This window comes from Pantherophis guttatus, chromosome 9, assembly GCF_059756535.1.
Source record: "Pantherophis guttatus breed Tessera chromosome 9, ASM5975653v1, whole genome shotgun sequence".
NCBI classification, from domain to species: domain Eukaryota; kingdom Metazoa; phylum Chordata; class Lepidosauria; order Squamata; family Colubridae; genus Pantherophis; species Pantherophis guttatus.
In genome coordinates this window covers 3226757-3252500 of record NC_142071.1, presented here as the reverse complement: position 1 = coordinate 3252500, position 25744 = coordinate 3226757, and the positions used below count along the sequence as shown (strand labels likewise).

At 48.3% G+C, this 25744-nt stretch overlaps 1 protein-coding gene and 1 non-coding gene across 11 annotated transcripts in view; one reads left to right on the top strand and one right to left on the bottom strand.

Moving 5' to 3' along the window:
• The window catches only part of FAM178B (family with sequence similarity 178 member B), a 245345-nt gene that overhangs the window by 212002 nt on the left and 7599 nt on the right, over positions 1–25744 (bottom strand). For all 10 annotated transcript variants that reach the window (XM_087875813.1, XM_087875808.1, XM_087875815.1 and 7 more), the window contains 7 exons: positions 20950–21480; positions 18638–18707; positions 13844–14224; positions 11696–12168; positions 10790–10851; positions 4727–4849; positions 958–1113 (listed from right to left, as the gene is read on the bottom strand). In XM_087875813.1, the coding sequence (XP_087731939.1) occupies positions 958–1113; positions 4727–4849; positions 10790–10851; positions 11696–12168; positions 13844–14224; positions 18638–18707; positions 20950–21339 (1655 nt within the window). In that variant the 5' untranslated portion in view covers positions 21340–21480. The remainder of the gene's footprint in view (positions 1–957; positions 1114–4726; positions 4850–10789; positions 10852–11695; positions 12169–13843; positions 14225–18637; positions 18708–20949; positions 21481–25744) is intronic.
• LOC148112460 (U6 spliceosomal RNA) lies at positions 23331–23437 on the top strand. Its single transcript, XR_015729421.1, has one exon. It is a non-coding gene; the product is annotated as a U6 spliceosomal RNA (small nuclear RNA).

Sequence of the window (25744 nt, the reverse complement as noted above, 5' to 3'; positions counted from 1 at the left end):
CATGGTGAGTTGGCTGCAGCACATTGGCTTTGGCGAATTGTCTCATTCCTCTTGCTCCAGGCAGGAGTCCATATCCCAATCCTGGCCAACTGGTTGTCCAATCTTTTCTTGAGAACCTCCAGCAATGGAGCCCCCAACAACTCCGGGAAGCAAACTCTTCCACTGATTGTTCTCATTATCAGAAAACTTCTCTTGCAGTTGAATTTCTCTTTAACAACATTTCCACCCATTATTCCTTGTCAGAAAGGTGCTTTGGAAAACAGGTCAACCCTCTCTTCTATGGGATAGCCCCTCAAGTACTAGAACAGGGGTCTCCAACCTTGGCAACTTTAAGCCTGGTGGACTTCAACTCGCAGAATTCCCCAGCCAGCAAAAGGAGTTGAAGTCCACCAGGCTTAAAGTTGCCAAGGTTGGAGACTCCTGTTCTAGAAGACAGTTATCATGTCCCCACTCAATCCTTCTTTTTTTTTGTTAAACTAGACATACCTAGTTCTAGATGAAATAATACCTAAAATCCAAGCAGATGGGAGAAGAGTGTTGGTTAGAAGCTTACAAGTAAGGGCTCCCTGTATTAGTTTTGAGATTTTTTAAAAAACAATGGACTGAAATTGGAATAGGAGGGATGTGGGGTACACATTTCTGCAAATGCAGCTTTCTTTCCTTTTGCAGCTTTTCCAAGAGTAACCTGGTTTTCTCTGAATATGTATTTTATTTTCATGAATACAGGCAGAAAAGCTTTTCCCCAGTGCATTCCCCCCACCCCCCACCCGGGAGTCAAACCGCATTGCAAAGTTTGCAGAAACCAGAATTTTGAAAGGCACAAAATGGGGGTTGGTTCAGGCATTGGTTCCAAGATAAGATAGGAAGTTTGCATTCGAAGGGGAACTCATTTCTCCGGGCGTACGGACGTCTAGGTTGACCCGCCCTTTCGCCACCTACGTCTCTGGGGAAACTCACCTGAAGAGCAACCTTTCCAAATGGTTCTGGGGCTTAAGCCCAGCGGTGTCAAGGACGAAAGCAGACCTTGGGTAAGGAGGAGGCCTGAAAATATTTTCGCCAGGGTGCACAATCGGGATGGTACCAGAGCTAATGGAGAATTGCTCCAGGACCAACCTGGGGGGGAAAAAAAGATAAAAATAGGTTTTCAGAAATAGCTGAAAGGGTGGCAGTGAGGGAATGGGGGAGCAGGAAGGGAGGGAGGGAGGGAGGGAGGGAGGAAGAAGGGAGGAAGGAAGGAAGGGAGAAGGGAGAAGGGAGGGAGAAGGGAGGGAGGGAGGGAGGGAGAAGGGAGGGAGGGAGGGAGGGAGGAAGGGAAAAGGGAAGGAGAAGGAAGGGAGAAGGGAGGGAGGGAAAAGGGAGGGAGGAAGGGAGAAGGGAGGGAAGGGAGGGAGGGGGAGGAAGAAAGGGGGAGGAAGGAAAGAAGGAAGGGAGAAGGGAGAGAGGAAGGAAGGAAGGGGGGAGGGAGGGAGGAAGGGAGGAAGGGAAAAGAGAGGAAGGAAGGAAGGGAGAGGGAGGGAGGAAGGGAGAAGAGAGAGAGGAAGGAAGGGGGGAGGGAGGGAGGGAGGAAGGAAGGGAGAAGGGAGAGAGGAAGGAAGGAAGGGGGGAGGGAGGGAGGAAGGGAGGAAGGGAAAAGAGAGGAAGGAAGGAAGGGAGAGGGAGGGAGGAAGGGAGAAGAGAGAGAGGAAGGAAGGGGGGAGGGAGGGAGGGAGGGAGGAAGGAAAGGAGAAGGGAGAGAGGAAGGAAGGAAGGGGGAGGGAAGGGAAAAGGGAGGGAGGGAGAAGGAAGGAAGGAAGGGAGGGAGGGAGGGAGGGAGGGAGGGGGAGGGAGAAGGGAGGAGGAGGGAAGGAAGGAACGAAGGAAGGAAGGAAGGAAGGAAGGAAGGAAGGAAGGAAAGGACAAATGAGGGAAGGCTTCATTACTGAGTAATATAATATAATATAAAAAAGTGACTTTTTTTTTTTTTTAAAAAGGATCAGTTCTTGCTAAGGGCTCCTCTTCTGACAACACCCCCCCCCCCCTCTACCGAATGATTTACTGACCAGCTGCCACGGAGGCCAGTTCTCACCTGAACCTCTGGGCCTTCTGTACAATTTATTTCCCTGATTTATTCCACGCGGCTGATAGGCCGTTCCAATCAGAACCAACCGCCACCGAGTTTCCGAGCCCCGTTTCCAAGGATCGGTTGAGCTCCAGAAATAATAAAGAGAGAAAGTGATTGGGACTTTCTCGCCCGAAGCCCAGGAAACGTGGAGCTTAATAACAAAATCTTGTTACCACCCAAAGGAGCAGAGGAGAGAGGGGGACAGGCAGAGACGATGAAATGGAAGTCCTCCGGGTACTGCACCGGCATTCATAATATCGGTTCTGCCTATTTCAGACCTTCAGGTCTTTTATCAAAAGCCCTGACAAAGTGAAGGACTTTTCGGGGGTCCCTTGGGAAAAACATGCTGGCCAATAGCGTACAGTTAGTCCTCGACTTACGACCATAATTGAGTCGAAAACGTCTGCTGCTAAGTGAGGCACTGGTTTAAGTTCAGAATTTGGCCCCGTTCTACGACCTTATGTTGTGACCGAGGCCCAAGTAGTTATTACCAGACACAATCAGTCCTAAACAAACGTATTTTATTAGAACAGCTGAGAATTACTTCTTTCTCAGCTTAGTCCAAATTAAGTCCAAAACAAATTCTTCGTAAACAGTCCTTCGGCTTATCACCAACCTTTTATCTACTTTGGCACCCTGCCAAAGGTTTTTCTTGGCAAAACCCCACAAAGTTCAGAAGAGATGCTGACAAGAAACAAATGTAGCAACGTTGCTTTCCTACAAAGATCCCAAGAGCCATTGCTGCTCTTTGAAGCCTTCTGGGAGGGGCCAATCATCTCCTGACCTTACTCCCAAGTCGTCCCTTTTGCTTTAGCCGCTCTTGCCTTCTGGCAGCTCTTCGAATACGTGCACTAGGAACAGGCTCCTCCTGTTCCTCTGCCTCTCTACTATCCGCCTCTGGGGGCTCCGGAGTCCGTGCATCGCTCCCAGATGGCCCTGGCCCCATCTCTGCCTCCGACGCAGAACCCTCGTCTGGGCCTTCCCCAGACTCCAGTACTGGCCCATTGTCCTCCGCAGCCTCCTCACTGTCCGACTCCGCTGCCAGCTCCACAGGCTGCTGGCGGACCACAACACCTTACTTGACACCGTTGTGAACCACCGCAGTTGTTGAATTACTAACACGGCTCTTAAGTGAATGTGGTTTCCCCATTGACTCAGTCATGTTAGCAACGGTTATTTTACAACTTTCTATGGGGACCTGTACTGCGTACGGACACACACACATACATACATACACACACACAGAGACACAAAGACCCTCTTCAAATGTTGAGGGTCTCCATCAACATCTGAAGAGGCTTTTGAGATGTGAGTGTGTGCCAGTGGTGGTATTCACTTACATTCACTACCGGTTCGGAAATGTGAGTGCTCACGCGCGCTCACAAGAGCGTCTGTGATGATGACTGGGTGGGTGGGCGGAGCCTGCCACCGCCACTACCAGTTTGGCCAAACCGGGTAGAACCAGTAGAATCCCACCACTGGTGTGTGTGTGTGTGTGCGGACTACAGATCCCCATGGAACAGTGATGGCGAACCTTTTCGGCACTGAGTGCCCGAACCGGAACACGCGTGCATGTCTGCGCACCGGAAATCCGAAGACCAGCTGGCCGGTGCGCATGAGCACGCCAGCCAGCTGGTCTTCGCACACGCCGGAGCACCAGAAACCTGAAGACCAGCTGACTGACGCACGCATGCCTGTTTTTTGGCTGTTTTGGGGCCATTTTTCAGGCCGTTTTTGGCATTCTGGCATCCGTAAAGACCAGCTTAAACCAGAAGAGCAGCTGGCGACTTGCACGGGTGCCCATAGAGAGTTCCTACTTAATTTATTTAAGTTATTTAAATTCTTACGGCATTTCCGGATCCCTGCAGAAACGGATAGTTGAGTTCCTGTCAAACAGGCAACAAGTAGTCAAAATAGGGAGGGCCCTATCAAATCCGGCACAAGTTAACAGTGGTGTCCCCCTGTCCTACTCTCCCCATTTATTTGTATTCATTTCCCTCGTTCACGTCCATGTTCATATTCATACCTGCTATCTTGTACATGTTTGACAAGCAAATAAACAAACAAACAAACAAATAAATAGAGAAGGCCCGCGTGCCATAGGTTAGCCATCACGGCCATAGAAAGTTGTAAAATGCCTCAACCAAAATTGCCCATCTTGGTGGATGGGCATCCAGGCCGTCTTTGAGAGGAAGAGGGAGGGTCCTACGCAAGAGCTGAAGAGGAGGAGGAGAATCTCAAGTCTTGGAACCTGGGAGATCTTCGAGTCCACCCATCCCGGGGTGAAATCCAGCGGGTTCTGACAAGTTCTGGAGAACCGGTAGCGGAAATTTTGAGTAGTTCAGAGAACCGGCAAATACCATCTCTGGCTGGCCCCAGAGTGGGGTGGGAATGGTGATTTTGCAGTATCCTTCCCCCAGGAGTGAGGAGGGAATGGGAATTTTGCAGTATCCTTCCCCTGGAGTGGGGTGGGAATGGAGATTTTGCAGTATCCTTCCCCTGCCACGCCCAGCAAGCCACACCATGCCCACAGAACCAGTAGTAAAAATGTTTGGTTTTCACCACTGATCCATCCCCTCCTGGTCCTCTCTGGGCAGCTGCAGAGAGAGCCCTCTTAACACCCACCTTTGAGTATCGAGCAAAGAAGCTTCGGTTTCTTCACTGGCCTCCCCGGCATTGGACCACTTCGAGAAGAGCAGCTCGCATCCCAAGCTTCTTTCCAGCTCTCTCTCTTCTCGTATGTGCTCTCTAAAAAGTGGAAAAAACACAAGAGAGGTACAGGGTGAAACGGGGCTGAGCACAGGGGAGGGAAAAAGAACAGGGGCCAGTAATTGGGCAGCTAGCCGAAGCCAAAAAAAAAACCCTTTTCTTTTCCCAGACAGAAATCAGACTCTACTAAACCCATCACCTAAGAGATCACTTAGTCCAACCCCCAGATCAAAGCAGAATCCCCCATTGACCACACTTGGAATATGGCATTCAGTTTTGGTCGCCACAATGTAAAAAAGATGTGGAGACTCTGGAAAGAGTGCAAAGAAGAGCCACAAAGATGATTAGGGGACTGGAGGCTGAAACATAGGAAGAACGGTTGCAGGAACTGGATATGTCTAGTTTGATGAAAAGGAGGACTTGGGGAGACATGATAGCAATCTTCCAATATCTCAGGGGCTGCCCCAAAGAAGAGGGAGTCAAGCTCTTTTGCAAAGGACCTGAAGGCAGGACAAGAAGCAACGGGTGGAAACTAATCAAGGAGAGAAGCAACCTAGAACTAAGGAGAAATTTCCTGACAATGAGAACAATGAATCAGTGGAACAACTTGCCTCCAGAAGTCATGAATGCTCCAACACTGGAAGTTTTTAAGAAGATGTTGGATAACCATTTGTCTGAAGTGGTGTAGGGCTTCCTGCCTAAGCAGGGGGTTGGACTAGAAGACCTCCAAGGTCCCTTCCAACTCTTCTCTTCTCTTCTCTTCTCTTCTCTTCATTCCTATTCCTATTCCTATTCCTATTCCTATTCCTATTCCTTATTCTATTCTATTCTATTCTATTCTATTCTATTCTATTCTATTCTATTCTATTCTATTCTATCCTATCCTATCCTATCCTATCCTATCCTATCCCATCCCATCCCATCCCATCCCATCCCATCCCATCCCATCCCATCCCATCCCATTCCATTCCATTCCATTCCATTCAGCCTTCCTTGGAAGTCCCTTCCTGAGACAACCTATTGCACTGGCCGACAGCTTGTAGAGTCAGGAAGGGCTCAAGGTTACAAGACTGTCAGCAACCGGACTGTTCCCCACCGGAAGTGATGGGAAAGCTATTTATTTCCTGAAATAATGAAGGTGAAGTCTCCTGTAACTGCTGCAAAATAGCAAGGAGGAAACTTGTTTTATTCATAACAGATGAGCCTCCATAACAGATGAGCAAGTTTCCTCCTTGCTATTTTGCAGCAGTTATAGGAGGCTTCACCTTCATTATTTCAGGAAATAAATAGCTTTCCCATCACTTCCGGTGGGGAACAGTCCGGTTGCTGACAGTACCTATTTATAAGAAGAAGAAGAAAAACACCTGCAGAATTCTTATCAGCTTCCAAACCATCCGTTACATGAGAGGTCCAGTCCAACATTCAACAGGTCATTTAAAATCAGGGAATCAGCGCGGCGCTGGCTGATTTCATCTCCTACAACTAAGCTGTGGTTTATTCAAGTCCCATTAAACCCTGATCGGTTAAATAAGCCATACTATTGACTCGATTCTTACGAATCATTAAGCTGGGGCCAAAACGCATCGGATGCCTTTGGCACAGTGCATCCCGCTGGCTCAGGTGAAGGCCCTCCACTCAACGGCTTCAACTGCACAATCCTTTCACGCCGAGCGCTTCCTCTGTTGGGTACTGAGCCAACGCACGTCCTGCCTGCTGTGTTGATGAGCTGCACGGTGGAGAAACCCAATCAGCAGAAGGATGATTGAGTTAACACCATGTAACGCCTCTCCTGCGCGAGCTGCACTGGCTCCCGGTGGTCTTCCGAGTGCGCTTCAAGGTTTTGGTTATCACCTTTAGAGCGCTCCATGGCTTAGGACCTGGTTATTTACGGGACCGCCTGCTACCACCAATAGCCTCCCACCAACCAGTACGCTCCCTTAGAGAGGGGCTCCTCCGGGTGCTGTCGGCCAAACAATGTCGACTGGCGGCCCCCAGGGGGAGAGCCTTCTCGGTGGGGGCACCTACTATCTGGAACGAGCTCCCCCCGGAGATACGGAGGATCCCGGATCTGCGTACCTTCCGTCGTGCGCTTAAGACGTTCCTATTTCATCAAGCTGGCCTGACCTAAATTTTCCTTTTTTAAATGGGAATTTTAAATTTGGTTTTAAAGTATTGGGGTTTTAAATTTGTTCAGCCAAATTATTTAATTCATTTTATTCTATTTTAAATTTTGTATTTATATTGTTTTATTTTATGGCTGTTCACCGCCCTGAGTCCTTCAGGAGTAGGGCGGTATACAAATTCAATAATAATAAAAAAAAAGATCTTGTACTACAAACCCTCTCGGGCCAAATTGGTGAGCGACTGTGGAGCAGAGAACTTGGGCAAACCCGCTGATTCAAATTTCAAATTCAGAATAGAGCGGGAAGGGACCTTGGAGGTCTTCTAGTCCAGCCCCCTGCTCAAGCAGGAGAACTTATACCCGTGATGGCGAACCTATGGCACGGGCGCAACAGGTGGCACAAGGGGCCATATCAGTGGGCACGCGAGCGTTTCCGTAGCTCAGCTCCAGCGCGCATGCGTGCACCAGTCAGCTGATTTTGGGGTCTTCCAGTCCCACCGGAAGTTGGGAAATGGGCTGTTTCCGGCCTCCAGAGGGCCTCCGGGAGGGTGGGAAGGCTGTTTTTGCCCTCCCCAGGCTCCTAGAAAGCCTCTGGAGCCTGGGGAGGGTGAAAAACGGGCCTACCAGGCCCACCGTTCCATCGCGTGCTAAAAGCAGAGGGCCGCGGGGGGGTCGCACGCACACGGGGAGGGCGCATTGAATTATGGGTGTGGGCACACATGTGGGCGACCTCCCCATGCTCCCTATGCTTTTGGCACGCAACGGCAAAAAGGTTAGCCATCACTGACCTATACCATTTCAGACAACTGTCCAATCTCTTCTTAAAAACCTCCAGTGAGGGAGCACCCACAAGTTCTGGAGGCAAGACGTTCCACTGATTAATTTTTCTCCCTGAGAAGCCTCCACAATACAGGTAGTCCTCAGGTTATGACCACAGTTGGCACCAGAATGTTTTGTTTGCTAAGCAAGGCAATTGAGTGGCGTGGTGGCCAAGTGGTGAAGACGCTCGCCTCCCACTTGGAAGGTTGAGAGTTCAATCCTAGGGAGGGGCAGATATTCATCTCTGAGGGCGCAAAGAGAAAATATCTGCTGTGAACTCCGCATAGGCGTCAGGAAGGGCATCCGGTCAGTAAATACTCAACGCCATCCAGTTGCCCTGACTCTATCCCAGATGAAGGGATTAGAGAGTGATCGTAAAAAGGGAGTTTTTTTTTTAAAGCAAGGCAGTTGTTTAAGTGAGTTGCCCCCAATTTGACAACCTCTTTTGCCACGGTTATTAAGCGAATCACTGAAGTTGCTAAAATGAATTAAGTCATTAAGTGAATCCAACTTCCCCCTCCCCTTGACTTGTCAGAAACCAGCTGCGAAGGCCGCAAATGGCAATCGTAAGACCCCGAAACACAGCAAGTATCATGAATCATGGTTGCCAGGCTCCTGAATTTTGATCATGGGACCACGGCGAAGTTGCAGTGGTCGTAAAGGTGAGGATTGGTTATAAGTCGCTTTTTTCCGGTGCCGCAGTTGCTGAAGAAATGGTCTTATTGTCAAGGACTACCTGCATTTATGAGCCACGGTGGCGCAGTGGTTAGAGTGCAGTACTGCAGGCTCCTTCTGCTGACTGCTGCCTGACTGCAATTTGGCAGTTCGAATCTCACCAGGCTCAAAGTCGACTCAGCCTTCCATCCTTCCGAGGTCAGTAAAATGGGGACCCAGATTGTTGGGGCAAGAGGCTGACTCTCTAAACCGCTTAGAGAGGGCTTTAGAGCACTGTGAAGCAGTATATAAGTCTAAGTGCAATTGCCCTTCCTTCCTTCCTTCCTTCCTTCCTTCCTTCCTTCCTTCCTTCCTTCCTTCCTTCCTTCCTTCCCTCCCCCTTCCTTCCTTCCTTCCTTTTCTCTTATTCCCTTTCTCCTTCTCCTTCCTGGTGCTGCAGTGGTTTGAAGCCAGTATTGCAGGCAGACTCTGCCCATTGCCAGGAAGTTCGATCCTGATCTGCTCAAGGTTGACTCAGTCTTCCCTCCTTCCGAGGTGGGTAAAATGAGAACCCAGATTGTTGAGGGCAAGAGGCTGACTCTGTACAGAGGGCTGTAAAGCACTGTAAAGCGGTATATAACTCTTAAGTGTTATTGCTATTGACATCTTCCCAAACTGGTGCCATAAACATATCCTGAGATCAAAACGGGTGCCTTGAAGTTCTGCTCTGGTGAGAAATATTTCATTTATTAACGGATTTAAACTCTATTGACTCATGCAGACTCATGTGGCGCATTAGCCAAATCCCACAATAAATCGACCACAAAAACAGTTAAAAGCCTAAATCCCCCCCAGAATGACTGAGCCACAATTAAAACATTCCCAACAACGCCACAACTAAACTGCTTAGGGTTCAGTAGCAATAAAAGGACAATGCGCCCTCAAGAACCATAAATATCATATCACTGTCAATGACAACTCCACAGCAGCCAAAGTGAAAACTTAATCCTGTTTAACAAGCAGCTTAACTTGCACCATTCCAGCGTTTCCATAGCATCTCAAATGAATTTATTGCTTTGTGACAAGAAGAAACTAGAGGGACGGTAGACTCCCAAAGAGCAGAAATACAAATTAAGTTCCTTTCGGCTCAAGGGATGTTGAGAATGAAGTGGAAGGACGACGTGGAAGAGAGATGGAAAGAAAGTCAAGAAAAGTACGGCAGGAATTAATGACATTGTAATTTTCCCCTGCTCTAAAACTGCCTTTTTCCAGGTTGCATTTTGGATTTTCCACAGCCCACCCAAGTACCAACCCCAATCCTTTTGGGCAGTGGTGAAATCCAAATTTTTTTACTACCGGTTCTGTAGGGTGTGGCTTGTTGGGCGTGGCTTGTTGGGCGTGGCAGGGGAAGGATACTTTTTTTTTTAATTTGATTTATATGCCGCCCTTCTCCGGAGACTCAGGGCAGCTTACAATGCGTTAAGCAATAGCCTTCCTACTTTTGTATATTTATACAAAGTCAGTTTATTGCCCCCATAATCTGGGTCCTTTTATCTACCTTAGAAAGGATGGAAGGCTGAGTCAACCTTGAGCCTGGTGAGATCTGAACTTGCAGTAATTGCAGGCAGCAGATGTAAGTGGATGTTAATTAGTCTGCTGGGCCACCAGAGCTTCTACTGCAAAATCTCCATTCCCTCCCCACTCCAGGGGAAGGATACTGCAAAATCTCCATTCCCACCCCACTCCAGGGGAAGGATACTGCAAAATTTCCATTCCCTCCCCATTCCAGGGGAAGGATACTGCAAAATCTCCATTCCCTCCCTACTCCAGGGGAAGGATACTGCAAAATCCCCATTCCCTCCCAGCCACACCTTGTAACTTTCTAGGAACAGGGCTCTCTAAACCTACTTAACTAGTACATCACAAACAGTTGTAGGCTTTATGATAGTGTTCCCCAATATGGCAGTTGCCGGATGTATGGAGTTCAACTCCCAGGATCCCCCAGCCAGCAAGTTCCCTGCTAAGAATTCTGGGCATTGAAGGCACATTTCTGGAAGTTGTCAGGACCTGCCCAACTTCCACAAAGATATATTTCCCCTCGTTGTGGGCTTTGAAAAATGACCCACTTTTCCTCCATTTAACCGAATAAATAACAAGAGTAATGGAGTTGGAAGGGACCGTGGAGGTCTTCTAGTCCAACTCTGTTGTCCAGTCTCTTTCTTGAAAACCTCCAGTGATGGAGCACTCCCGTCCCCCAACTTTTCTCTCTCCTGCTTCCTTGTGTCGTCCCCCGCCCCACCTTTGAGTAAAGAAATAAGTGGCCTTTTCTTACGGTTGGGTGGGTCCCCCTATCACCATGGGGGCAAATGGGGCTTCAATTTTACCTTTTCTCTTCAAGAAGCTTGTCTAGGCTGGTCAGGTAACTGTCCCGTCTTGGCGAGAGGCACTAAAAACAGAAGCAAGAGGAAAACAGATTAGAGGGAGGCTGGGATGGGCCAAGTCTACCCAAACCTAGGACTCAATAAGAGTTGGACCCACCGCCTGGCATATTGCCAAGGCTCAAGCACGCTGCCAGCCCTAGCAGTGTCCCTCCAGAAAGCCATGGAGTCTCCAAACCGTGCATGGTGGATCAGTGTTGTGATCCGCCAGCAGCCTGCGGAACTGGCAGCGGAGTCGGACAATGAGGCTGGGGAGAGCTGCCAGAAGGCAGTTAAAACAAAAGGGACGACTTGGGAGTAAGGCCTGGAGGTGATTGGCCCCTCACATAAGGCTTAAAAGAGGAGCAAAGGCACATGGGCCCTTTGCAGGAAAGCAGCGTTGTTAATTCTGTTCCCAGTCCCAATCCCACTCCTGTCTGGACCAGCCCCGCCCCGCCCACCCCACCCCTCCCTTCCCAGGAGTCCCCACATGGCCCGTTTTGGATGCAGGTAAGTGCATGTGGAGGATCAGGGACAGTGAAAAACGGGCCTACCGGAAGTTCAGGAAGGCCGGAAACGGGCCCATTTCTGGCCTCCAGAGGGCCTCCGGAGCCTGGGGAGGCTGTTTTCACCCTCCCGGAGGCTCGGAAAAGGCCTCCAGAGTCCAGGGAGGGCACCTCCCCCTGCCATGATGCAGGAGGCTGACTAGGCCACGCCCACCATGACCATGCCCACCCAGAACCGGGCAGAGAACCCCTTGCTAAAATTTTTGAAGCCCACCCGTGAACCAGATGGAGATGGGAATTTGAAGGCCAAGGTTTTGAAGAACGCCAAGTCGGAAGAGGTTCAATCCCATTTCCCTGGGGTACCCACCGAGCCCATCTCCAGAGTGCTGGAACTGGACTCGTCCATGTGGAGGAGATCTCGAAGGGGCACAAGGCTGCTGTCATCCATATCTTCCTCTTCATCGGAGTCTGGAGTCAGTGCTCCGGGACCTTCTAAAAACTCCTCAGAGGAATCCGAGCTGCTGCTGCTGCTCATGGAGGAATTCCCAGAGCCTGGCAGCAAGAGACGGAGAGGGGGCGACGAAGAAGGACCCCCCATCCTTGGAGACCCACCAGCCTCTTGGTCTGGCATCTCCTGAGAGCTTCGAGGTTCGGATGGCCCAGGGGTTGGGCTGAGGGGAGGAGACTCTTCGTTGTACCCAAATGCGATTCGTTTTAGCGGCAAATCCGGAAGGAACGACGTCCACTCATCGTCCTCTGTCAAGGGAGACTTGGGGTCGTCTCTTTCCGGGGTCTCGGCTGGAGAAACAGACTCTTCCTGCTCCGATTTCTCTGCGGACTCTGGGAGAAAAAGAGAAGAGTTATTACCGTGAGGCCAGACACGCCACACTGCACGGAGACTAATCAGAGCTACAGAATGTGGAACTGAGCACTTAATCCAGGTTTCTAAGTAGCACAGACTTCATTCGGATTCTTCCCCAAAAAAAACCAAACCCACAACTCTAAGAAATATTAAATGCATTTGGCACACATGCATGACAGAGAGAGAAAGTCGTAGCAGTCTTCCAATATTTGAGGGGCTGCCACAGAGAGGAGGAAGGGGGTCAAGCTATGTTCCAAAGCACCCGAAGGCCAGACAAGGAATAATGGATGGAAACTGATCAAGGAGAGATTCAACCTGGAAATAAGGAGGAATTTTCTGACAGTGAGAGCAAATGGAACAGAAGCTGCCTTTGGAAGTTGTGGGAGCTTCATCACTGGAGGCTTTCAAGAAGAGACTGGGCTGCCATCTGTCAGAAATGGTGTAGGGTCTCCTGCTTGGGCTTGGGGGTGTGTGTGGACTAGATGACCTCAGAGATCCTTTCCGTTAATCTGTTATTTTCCAAGTGTAAGACTAAATGCCTCATACTAGATTACCACACACACACAAATGGTCCCTCCCCTTCAGCTGCATGGCACCGGAGCCTTTGAGGAAAAATTCAGGAAGTCCTCAATTTACGACCACAATTGAGCCCCAAATTTCTGCTGTTAAGTGAGTTTTGCCCCATTTTAGGATCTTTCGAGCCACAGTCAGTCGCTGCAGTTGTTAAGTGAACCTGGCTTCCCTGTTGACTTTGCTTGTCAGAAGGACGCAAGAGGGCATGACACCATCATAAATATGAGTCAGTTGCCAAGAGCCGCGGTGGCGCAGTGGTTAGAATGCAGTACTGCAGGCTCCTTCTGCTGACTGCCGGCTACCTGCAATTTGGCAATTCGAATCACACCAGGCTCCAGGTTGATTCAGCCTTCCATCCTTCCGAGGTGGGTAAAATGAGGACCCAGATTGTTGGGGGCAAAAGGCTGACTCTGTAAACCGCTTAGAGAGGGCTGCAAAGCACTGTGAAGCGGTATATAAGTCTAAGTGATATTGCTATTTTCCTTCCCTCCCTTCCTTCCTTCCTTCCTTCCTTCCTTCCTTCCTTCCTTCCTTCCTTCCTTCCCTCCCTCCCTCTCTCCCTCTCTCTCAGTGGTTAGAATGCAGTATTGCGGCTAACTCTGCCCACTGCCAGCAGTTCGAGTCTCACTGGCTCAAGGTTGACTCAGCCTTCCATCCTTCCGAGGTGGGTGAAATGAGGACCCAGATTGTTGGGGGCAATATGCTATTTAGTATACTGCCTTTGGTGTAAGCCGACCAGAATCCTCGGGGAGTTGGGCAGCATAGAAATACGAATAATAAAATAAAATAAATAAATAAAATAAAATGAGGACCCAGATTGTTGGGGGCAAGAGGTTGACTCTGTAAACCGCTTAGAGAGGGCGGTAAAGCACTATGAAGCAGCATTTAAGTCTAAGGGCTATTGCTATCTGAATTTTGATCATGTGACCATGGGGATGCCATAACAGTCGTAAGTGTGAAAACTGGTCCTAAGCCACATTTTTCAGGGCCGTTGTAACTTTGAACGGTCACTAAATGAATTGGCGTAAGTCGAGGACTACTTGTAAAGCCCCCCCCAACTGGGGAGAGAGAGAGACCCACCAGGCGCTTCGATGCTGTCCAGCATTTCCTGAGAGCTTCCAGGTTCAGAGCTGGGCCCAGGATCCGGGCTGAGAGGAGGCGGCGGCTCTTCCTTGAAGAGAAAGGATGGAGGTGACCAGTCTGGTGGGAAGACGTCCTCATCCTCTTCCAAGGGAGACTTGGAGTCGCTCCGTTCACGGGAGCTTTTCCTTCTTCTCGGGGTCTCGGCTGGGGGAGCAGAGTCTCTCTTCTTGGATTTCTTTCGGGAGCGCCTGCCGAGCCCCGGGACCCATTTCTGGCCAGAAACTGCTGCAGAGGGGACGCATTTTGGGGGGAGCACGTCTGGAGAGGGTTGGTGCTTCTGAAACTTCTTCTGCATCCGTCGCAGGAAAGACCGAGAGTCTGGAGACAAGGAAAGAGTCATTACTAGGAGGACGGACATGCTACACCATGGGGTCCCCAACCCCTGGTCCGTGGACCTCCATTGGTCCACGGCATGCCAGCAACCGGGCCGCACAAACGAGCGAAGCCCCAACTGCGGTATGAAGCCAGCATGCTAAACAGAGAGTATAATAATAGCATTGGAAGGGACCTCGGAGGTCTTCTAGTCCAACCTCCTGCTTGAGCAGGAGACCCCTAGACCAGTGATGGCTAACCTTTTTGCCGTCGCGTGCCAAAAGCGGGGGGAGCGCGGGGGCGGTCGCGCGTGAATGTGCCCACACCCATAATTCAATGAGCCCACCCCCCCGCGTGCTCCCCCCGTTTTTGGCACACAATGGAATGGTTTTTCGCCCTCCCCAGGCTCCAGAGACTTTCTAGGAGTCTCGAGTGGGCGAAAACGGCCTTCCCCACCTCCCAGAGGCCCTCCGGAGGCTGGAAACAGCCCGTTTCCCAACTTCCAGTGGGAAGTTTTTTTGCCCTCCCCAGGCTCCAGAAGCTTTCTAGGAGCCTGGAATGGGCGAAAACGGCCTTCCCAACCTCCCGGATGCTGGAAACGTTCCACTTCCCGTCTTCCCGGAAGGCCGTTTTTCACCATCCCGAAGCTCCAGAGGTTTTCTAGGAGCCTGGGGAGGGTGAAAAGCCCACCCCCCCGAGGCCCTCCGGAGGCCGGAAACAGCCCATTTCCCGACTTCCGTTGGGACCAGAAGGCCCATTTTTTGCCCTCCCCAGGCTCCAGAGGCTTTTTAGGAGCCTGGGGAGGACAAAAACGGCCTTCTCCTACCCACCCCCGAGGCTCTCCAGAGGCGGGAAACGGCCCGTGAGACCGGAAGGCCCGTTTGTTGCAAATGACCAGCTGTTTGCAAAGAGTATCAATCCTTCCATTCCCCACCATCCAGTCAGAGCTGAAGAAGCTTCTTGGATGAGAAGCGAAACATCTTCAAAAGAAAAAAACAAGAAAGTCCAGTTGCCTCCTGAAAAAAAAGCACCTTTGGAATTTTAATATTCTTAATGTTCTGTCTCTTCCCTCAAGTCATGGAGCAATGGCACTACAGAATAAGACGGTAAAGAGCCCAGCGAAAGAGATCTGCTCCTTTCCTCCTTATTCCTTAGCTAAATCTACCACCTCATCGAGGTGCTCATTGTGAATAATACAGGCATTGATCCCGTGGGATGCCAAATATTTGGCAGTCTTCTCAACCTGGAGCATTTCAGGGGTGACAGACGGCCCCACTCGTCTGTCAGGCAGAAGAAACCTGTTACCCTATTTTAGAAGGCTGTTATGGCACTTTAGAACAGCGGTCTCCAACCTTGGCAAATTTACACCTGGCGGACTTCAACTCCCAGAATTCCCCAGCCAGGAAAGCTGGAGGGCTTCAACTCCCAGAATTCCCCAGCCAGGAAAGCTGGAGGATTTCAACTCCCAGAATTCCTCAACTCCCAGAATTCCCCAGCCAGGAAAGCTGGAGGATTTCAACTCCCAGAATTCCTCAACTCCCAGAATTCCCCAGCCAGGAAAGCTGGAGGATTTCAACTCCCAGAATTCCTCAACTCCCAGAATTCCCCAGCCAGGAAAGCTGGAGGACTTCAACTCCCAGAATTCCCCAGCCAGCAAAGTTACCAACCTTGGCAACTTTAAGACTTGTGGATTTTAACTCCCAGAATTCCCCAGCCAGGAAAGCTGGAGGATTTCAACTCCCAGAATTCCTCAACTCCCAGAATTCCTCAGCCAGGAAAGCTGGAGGACTTCAACTCCCAGAATTCCCCAGCCAGGAAAGCTGGAGGATTTCAACTCCCAGAATTCCCCAGCCAGCAAAGTTGCCAACCTTGGCAACTTTAAGACTTGTGGACTTTAACTCCCAGAATTCCCCAGCCAGGAAAGCTGGAGGATTTCAACTCCCAGAATTCCTCAACTCCCAGAATTCCTCAGCCAGGAAAGCTGGAGGACTTCAACTCCCAGAATTCCCCAGCCAGCAAAGCTGGAGGATTTCAACTCCCAGAATTCCTCAGCCAGCAAAGTTGCCAACCTTGGCAACTTTAAGACTTGTGGACTTTAACTCCCAGAATTCCTCAGCCAGCAAAGTTGCCAACCTTGGCAACTTTAAGACTTGTGGACTTTAACTCCCAGAATTCCTCAGCCAGCTTTGCTGGCTGGGGAATTCTGGGAGTTGAAGTCCTCCAGGCTTAAAAGTTGTCAAGGTTGGAGACCCCTGCTTTAGAAGAAAGACACGGTACATAAAACAGCTTGTGCAATTTTGCTCGGGCGGATCTGAAATTCTAAGGACGGAGGTGTCTTTTTGGGGAAGAAATCTTTCAGCCTAAGAAACCCAACTTTTCATTCAATTGCAATTGAACAGAGGGGGGAAATGTTAAGTCAAATGACAATTTTAGAGCCAAGACTGCCCTCTGGTGGATCTCATCTGTTGCCAGTATATACTGAAAAAAGGAGTCTTTATTTTTTTTTCAAATCAGATTACGCCTGGACGTAACCCTGCTAGCGACACGTTTTCCCAAGATTTAAAATAGCGCTGTGCCCATAATAGCATCCCTTTCGACTAGTTATTATTTCTAGTTTCTACAGTAACATGAGCATGCGATTCCTGACAAATCTTATTTTTTGTACTGTTCGGGCCAACCCTGGGTAATACAGCGGCGTGTTCTGTAGATGAGAAACTGACTTTAAAAACAGCTCATCTAGGGGGGAGGAAAGATTATTTTAAGAAGCAGACTTTTCTTTGAAAGTCTAATTTTCTGCGTGTACAGATCTACGGGTTGGTTTTCTTGGTGGGGGCTGTTCTCAGCTGGGGGGGGTGGTAAGCCACAGGTATGGTGAACAATATTTTGCTTTCGCATAAAAATCTTGCGGCACTGAGAGCCCTTTGGGTTGTTTTATTACCTTTTATTATAGGTAGGGTTTTATAAACCGGGGTGACAAGTGCATAAGCTACATGCCATGACCCCCTTCCGGTGGCTTACAAATCAGGCTGCCAATTTTCAGGGACAAATGGTCTCAAATTGAAGGCTGCTTCCCATTCATTTCCTGCCCCAAACACTAATTGGAAGCCTCTCATGCTCAACAGGGCTGTAGAGTGCTTTAAACCTTTGATTTTTTCCCCCCAAAGTACCAGCTTTGAATCCGGCTTGATTCAAGCATCATTTTACAATCACATCCAAAACGTGGCACTTAACACATTTATTTCATTAAGAACCCTTTGTCCCAATAGCAACAGCCCTTAGACTTATGTACAGCTTCACAGTGCTTTACAGGCCGCTCTAAGCAGTGCCCGCAATAATCTGGGTCCTCATTTTACCCACCTGGGAAGGATGGAAGGTTGAGTCAACCTTGAGCCGATCAGGATTGAACTCCTGGCTGTGTGCAGAGTTAGCCTGCAATACTGCCTTCTAAAGGAAAGGAGGGAGGGAGGGAGGGAGGGAGGGAGGGAGGGAGGGAGGAAGGAAGGAAGGAAGGAAGGAAGGAAGGAAGGAAGGAAGGAAGGAAGGAAGGAAGGGCAATAGCACTTAGACTTATATACTGCTTTACAGTGCTTTGCAGCCCTCTCTAAGCGGTTTACAGAGTCAGCCTCTTGCCCCCAACAGTCTGAGTCCTCATTTTACCCACCTCAGAAGGTTGGAAGCTTGAGTCAACCTTGAGCCGGTCAGGATCGAACTGCTGGCAGCAGGCAGAGTCAGACTGAAATGCAACATTCTAACCTACTGTGCACCATGAAGAAAGGAAGGAAGGAAGGAAGGAAGGAAGGAAGGAAGGAAGGAAGGAAGGAAGGAAGGAAGGAAGAAGGAAAGGAAGGAAGGAAGGAAGGAAGGAAGGAAGGAAGGAAGGAAGGAAGGAAGGAAGGAAAGAAGGAAGGAAGGAAGGAAAGGAAGGAAGGAAGGGAGGAAAGAAGGAAGGAAGGAAGGAAGGAAGGAAGGAAGGAAGGAAGGAAGGAAGGAAGGAAGGAAGGAAGGAAGGAAGGTAGTAATACCACTTATATACCGCTTCACAATGCTTTACAGCCCTCTCTAAGCGGTTTACAGAGTCAGCCTATTGCCCCCAACAATCTGGGTCCTCATTTTACTCACCTCGGAAGGATGGAAGGCTGAGTCAACCTTGAGCCTGGTGAGATTTGAACTGCCAAATTACAGGCAGCCGGCAGTCAACAGAGGTCGCCTGCAGTACTGCACTCTAACCACTGCGCCACCCCGGCTCCTTATAATATAAAGTACAAGCAAACCAGGTGGAAAAGCCCAGTTTCACCCCTCCCCCACTGAGGTTAGGTCTACTTCAGCAAACAAGCATCATAAGCGATCCTAAAACCAGCCATACAACGTTCCATCCCCCACCCACCCCAAAGCCATCAAAAATATATTTCAGAATATTACCGTTTCTATGGGCCGAGAGTCTTTTGCGGACTTTAGATCCATCAGCTTTTGAAGATCTGTGATTATCATCCTGCAGGACAAATTTGGTTAAGATTTTAAAAATGCTTGTTGAATGGCTGGATTCATATAAACACACGCCTTACACCCCAAGTTAACAAAATACAGCCCCAGGGAGATGAAAAATGCGAGGTCCAAAGAAATAAATTCCAGAAAATCTAATGGCCTGGTTCAAGGGTGAAATGCTCCCGGATTGGACCGGATCGCCCGATCCGGTAGCAATCTTGGCTGGTAGTTCGGCGATCCGGTAGCGATGGCGGAGCAAAGCTCCACCCACCCGCCCAGGGGTCATTACTTCCTGCAGGAAGTAATGTGTTTTTTAATCTTCTGCACATGCGCCTAAGATTCTGCACATGTGCAGAAGGTCTGCGCGCATGTGACGCATGTTTGCGCCCACTTCCGAACCGGTAAGGAAGCTAAGTAGATTTCACCCCTCACCTGGTTCACAAAAAAACCCCTGTCTAGGATAAGTGGCCCAAAGCAATGGCCACTTACGACCAAGGAAGCCTCACCATAAATCCCTTCATATGAAGGAGCTTTTGGGGCCAGTCAACATAGGCACCTCGCCTTTGATCAAGAGGGAAAAGAAACAATATTTTTAATACCATATAGCAGGGATGGCGAACCTTTTAGAGATCGAGTGCCCAAGCTTCAACCCAAAATCCATTTATTTATCGCAAAGTGCCAAGACGGCAATTTAACCTGAATACTGAGGATTTACTACCTAAAATAATGATAAACAAGGCAGAATTCAGCTAATTGTTCTAAGAAAAACTTGATAAATTGCACTTTTATGCCCCTTCATTTTTTTCTGCTCTTGAAATATTACGTTTAGCAACAATAAAAAAGAAAAACTTTTGTAATATCATTTCTCTTTCCCTTCCCCTCTCTCTCTTCATCCCCTCTCTCTTCCTCTCTCTGTTTTTCTCTCTTTCCCTCCCTCTCTCCCTTTCTCTCTCTCTCTCTTCCCCTCTCTTTCCCTGGAGAAACCCGATGGAGCTGGGCTGGGGTGACAGCAGGCGTGCCCAGAGAGAGGGCTCTGTGTGCCACCTCTGGCACACGTGCCATAGGTTCGCCACCAGGGCCATATAGCAATGATGGCTAACCTTTTTGCCATCACGTGCCAAAAGCGGGGGGAGAACGGAAGGGTCGCTTTCTTGGAGCCTGGGGAGGATGAAAACGGCCTTCCCCAGACCCCCGGAGGCTGGAAACAGTCTATTTCCCAACTTCCGGTGGGCCCGGAAGGCCTGAAAATCAGCTGGCTGGCACGTGCATACATTGCTGAAGCTGAGCTAGGGCAACAGCTAGGGCATATAAATCAAACTAATAAATAAATAAATAAATTTAAGTTTACACACAATTCATCCATGTACCAAGAGAGGATGAGTGGTTCAGAGGTCTTCCTAAAACACTAAGGAAAGAAACCTGATCAATACAACGTGTCATGACCATGTTGGAGCCTGAATCTGCAGAGGAAGATGAGCCGGATCTGGAGTCGACGGAGATCGAGGGGGGCGGCTTCATTGGCTTCGGAGGAAAATGGGGAGGAGCAGACCCAGTCAGGCCAGGGCCTTTCAGGATTGGGATGGCTTGTAGGCAGGGAGGAACAGGGGCAGGACAACCAAGAGAGGCTAAGCAGTGAACATGGGAGACAAGAGCTCAGGCGATGAGCAAGGGCCACCTCCTCCTGATCCACGAGCATGGAGAGTGGAAAGAAGGCGAGAACAGCGCAGACTGACCCAACTACTCGGGAGGAGAGCGCCCTGCCCCTCATCACACGTCACACCTGGGGACTAAGAGTTAAGGAGATGCTGTGGGGAGGGGCATTTGTTAGGAACGAACACCGAATTCCAGGAATGTTGAGTCCGGATGTTAGAACTTTCCTGGATTCCTTGCATTCTTTCTGGATTACTTGCCTGGCTCCTTTGCTTCTATGACTCCTCAATTTGCCCTGCTGGATTTTTTGGCTTTGCAGCCATGGTGCTCACAGCGTCGGGCTGGACTATTTGCAGCCAGACGCTGCTTGAGGTGTGTTGTGTGTGTATGTGATCACTTTGCTCTGGGACTTGCCAAAAACGTGAGAGTGTTTGGGGAAATTTGGAGCAATAAAGGGGCAGTTTGAACTGCTAGCTGCCTGTGTTATCTCTGTGCCGTGTCCCGGGTCATCACACCACCCTGTACTATTAGAGGGCTTATGTTCTCTGGTTTTGTCTATTCTCCCAAATCAATCAATCAATCCTGGCTTCGTTGCTTACCCGCAAGGCATCTCGAAACGCCGGAGGATCCGTAAACGGCAAAGATAAGCTAGGAAAAGGCAGGACAGAGAAGGGCCTGCCGACTTTCAACCGCTTGGTTTTCCGAAGCTGCTGGTATCTCTGCAGGCTGGACTGGAAAGTGAAGCTGAAGAGACCAGCCTTGGGTTTCCTTAAAGAGGACAAAGGGATTTGGAACCAACGAATATCTCTCCAGGTGTTGAACAGCTCCTTGCTGAACGAAGTCATCTTCGACTGGGAAACCAAGCTAACTTTCGAAGTGTCTTTGGAAAGCGGGGCCTGGCGCATCTTCTTCGAGGCATCCTTGGATGTCCCGGGTTGGCTATCCAGCGCAGAGGGTTTCCCCCGGCTTTTTTTACCTGACTTTTTCATGAGTATGGCCAATCTCCCTTCCGGTTTGAACTTGAAAGGAGAAGCTCAGTTCTTTTGGTCCTGGGTCCTTGGGAATGGCTGCGAAGGAGTTACCTCTTGGCCTTCCCTACACACTCTGCCCGAAGGGACAACACAGGGACCCTGTCAAAAGAAAGAAACAGAAAAGTAATTTCTACCGTTCCCAAGGCTGCTTGGAAGGCTTCCAGACATACAGAAAGGAAACAAATGTAAATGGATTTATATTATATTGCGATTAATTATCGTAATAGGGATTTATGAGCTATCGCCATGATGATGAACCTATGGCATGTGTGCCACAGGTGGCACGTGGAGCCCTATCTGTGGGCACACGAGCTGTTGCCCTAGCTCGACTCCAGCGCACATGCGCATGCCAGTCAGTTGCTTTTTGGCTGGCCACACCCACACCACCCTCCCAGGAGTCTCCACGTGGCCTGTTTTGGATGCCAGGTAAGTACAGGGCTCGCGTGGAGCTTTGGGAGGGCATTTTTGGCCTCCGGTGGGGGGAGGCTGTTTTAGCTCTCCCCAGGCTCCAGGAAAGATTCTGGAGCCTTGGGAGGATGAAAAACAGGCTTACCGGAAGTCTGGAAACGGGCCATTTCCGGCCTCTGGAAGCTTCAGGGAGGTCTGCTAGGTCCAAAACGGGCCACGGGGGGGGGGGGGGTCGTGCGTGCAAGCGCGGGGGAGCACGGGGGGGTCACACGTACATTTACTGGGTGCAGGGGGCATTGAATTATGGATGTGGACACACATGCGAATGACCCCTGCAGTCCCTCCGCTTTTGGCACGCGACAGCAAAAAGGTTAGCCATCACTGAGCTATCACTTTGTTGTGGTATACTGAGAGCTTATGCACTGGAGACAATTCCTTGTGTGACAATCACACTTGGCCAATAAAGTCCATTCAATTCCTATTTTATTCCTATTCTTTTCCATTCCTCTTCCACCCCATTCCATTCATTTTTTAACAGGGTGGATTTGAGTTAAATCGAGTTGATTTAAATCACAATTTAAATCATGATTTAAATCACTAGTAAAAAGGCTTGATTTAAATCAACTCGATTTAAATCATAATTTTTAAAGAGCAACTGTCATCTCTGCTACTCCTTTGACCCACTGTTGACTCACCGAGAGTCCCAGTGTTGCAGAATATACAGCCTCATGCTACATAACTAAGCTCCATTTCATGCGGAATAAACTAAATGATTTATGTATCTTAAATAGAAAACTATCTTACGATAGATTTTTACCCCAAAAGTTTTTTATTAAAATAAATTCGATAAAAATCAAAAAAATCCGATTTAAATCAAAAAAATCCGATTTAAATTTTAAAAATCTGATTTTTTTTTATTTTTTTTTAAAAATAATTGATTTTTATCCACCCTGTTTTTTAACGACAAAGAATAGAACTTTCCCTCGTTATCTGGTGTTTCCAGCTGAGACTGTTATGCCTCCAGCGATACAACAGCAAGAAGCTTTACAGCAATTAAAAACAATACAAAGAAAGAGAATACAAAAAACATATTAAACCGTATTTTAAAAAAGAAAAGAAAAAAGAAAACATAGACAGACGTAGACCAGACAGATATGCTTCCACGGGATGCTTCTGTTACTCAGTGGCTCTGAATAATCTACTGTGAAGTATTGAAACAAGAACTGTAATAAGGGTTAACTAAGCGAAGGCAGTATCTACAGCATCTGTAGCTCAAGGTTGAACTGTGGAATCCTTGATGCTGAGTTGAGCTCATGCAGACGTTTCATCCAACAAGATTCAGTTCAGGGGTGAAAAAAGTCAGGTCCTACACTTAGGCAGGAACAAAAAAAAAATCAAATATAGATATAGAATGGGTGGTACTTGGCTCAGCAGTAGTTAACTATGAAAGGGATCTATGGACCACCACTTAAATATGAGCAATGCTGCCCCCCAAAAAACAGTACGGTTCTAGGCTGCATCAACAAAGAATAAATAGTATCGTGCTCGCTTCAGCAGCACATATACTAAAATTGGAACGATACAGAGAAGATTAGCATGGCCCCTGTGCAAGGGTGACACACAAATTCGTGAAGCGTTCCATATTTTGCAGCCAGACGTTTGGTGGCGCAATACTGGAAGAAGGAAGAAATACCTACTATTGAAGAATGGACATTAAAAGTAGCCAATCTAGCGGAGATGGTTAAAATTTCTGCATATTTGAAGGACCGTTCGAATGAAAGATATGTACTGGAATGGAGAAGATGGACTGACTTCAAATATGGGACTAAAACTTGACTTGAAAACAAATATGGGACTAAAAAGTTGCAAATAGCTTATGAATGAAATATTCAGATGATTTCTTTTTTTTTTTCCTTCTATTTTGATATCTTAGTATCTATGGCGGAGTTAAAGAGTAAGGGGAAGTTAAGAATTTATAGTTAGTTTGCTTATGTTAGATTATGTTTGTTAAATGCAATACCCTGTATTTTGCTCTGGGAAGTCGGGGGGGGGGGGGGGAGGGAAGGAGAGGGGAAGGGGGGAAGGGGGGGGAATTTGTTTGTAAAATATTTTAAAACTTTTCAATAAAAAAAACAAACAAACAAAGAATAAATAGTATCAAAATCAGGAGGACAAATAATACCGCTATATACCATATTAGTGAAGCCACATCTGGAATAATGCGTCCTGTTCTGGTCACAATACAAAAAGAAAAAAAAAAAAGATGTAGAGATCCTTAAAAGAGTACAGAGAAGAGCAACAAAGATGATGAGGGGTCTGGAAGCTAAATGAACGGTTAAGGGAACTACGTATGAAGAGAAGGACTAGGGGTGACATGATAGCAGTCTTCCAATATTTGAGGGGCGGTCACAGAGAAGAGGGGGTGGACTTATTTTCTAAAGATCCTGAAGTCAGGACAAGAAGTAACGGGTGGAAGCTGGTTAAAGAGAGCTCCAACCTCAAACTAAGACATTTCCTGATAAACAATCAATGGAACAGCTTATCTCCTGGAGTTATGAGTGCTCCATCGCTATGATTCTATGATTCCCCAACCAGGCAACATCTGAAATGTATGCATAAAAACAACCAAGCTCGGAGAACATCCAGGATTCCATAATGAAGATCAAGCCGACACTGTCCATTTGTAAACTCTCAGCATTTTCCTTGCAGGAGACAAATCTTGAGGACAAAAAGGTGAAAGAGCTGCAGAAGAGTTTTCGTCCACCGCAGTGCAAACACTGTTTGGAAGCATTTCTCACCCTTGCAATGGAGAATGGATCAAGGAACTAAGATACGTCACCTACAACGGTCAGGAACATCTGGAGGCCGTGATTGAAAAAAAGTCAAGACGGCATCCCACGTAAGAGCTGGGTGAAGTTTCAATTACACCATCATGGCCATCACGCTGAGCTGGTCAATTGAAAGGTCGGCAGTTCAGCAGTTCGAATCCCTGGTGCCGCGTAACAGAGTGAGCTCCCGTGACTTGTCCCAGCTTCTGCCAACCTAGCAGTTCGAAAGCACATAAAAAAATGCAAGTAGAAAAATAGGGACCACCTTTGGTGGGAAGGGAACAGCGTTCCGTGCGCCTTTGGCATTGAGTCATGCCGGCCACATGACCACGGAGACGTCTTCGGACAGCGCTGGCTCTTCGGCTTTGAAACAGAGATGAGCACTGCCCCCTAGAGTCAGGAACGACTAGCACATATGTGCAAGGGGAACAATTACCTTTACCTTACAGATTATTGAGACACTGAGGCACAAGACAGATTGAAACTTCTCACAACAGCTACACAAACCCTGGGACCTATAAGGAAACAGTCCTGCTGCCGATAAACGGGGTCCATTACCACCTTGAAATATCCAAATTTGATCCCTTGCGACATTGACGCTGTTTTAAGTCATTACATTAAAACGGTCAGCAAGGTTTCCGAGAATTTTTCTTCCCAACCGCTGCATTGTCTGAAACGCACAGATTTGGTTCATCATTACCCTGTACCGAGGGTTTTTTAAAAAAAACAATGGCTGTGAAATAAAAATCGCAATTGGCAGAGTTCATGCATCACACTAAACCGCAAGTTTTACAAGCCGCAACACTCAGGTTCATGCAACGCATTAAGCAGCAAGTAGAGAGCTTGGAAGGCGGAAGAGACGCTTTTAATTTTTGCCGCACCTAGAAATATCATCCCCGATATTTAGATATCCCAAAAAAAAAATTGCTTCAGGATTGGCTTTTTTACCGTATGGTATATACCCGGCAAAGTTGCTTATGCTATATTTTCCGAAAGGATTTCATCTGGAATTTTCTGAAGAGCAGGAAGAGGGGGGAAAAAGCCTTCCGTTATAAAAAAAAATCCATCTTGCTCAAAAAGGATGCTCTTAAATCTTATAGCCACAATCCACTTGTTCCTCCTACCAA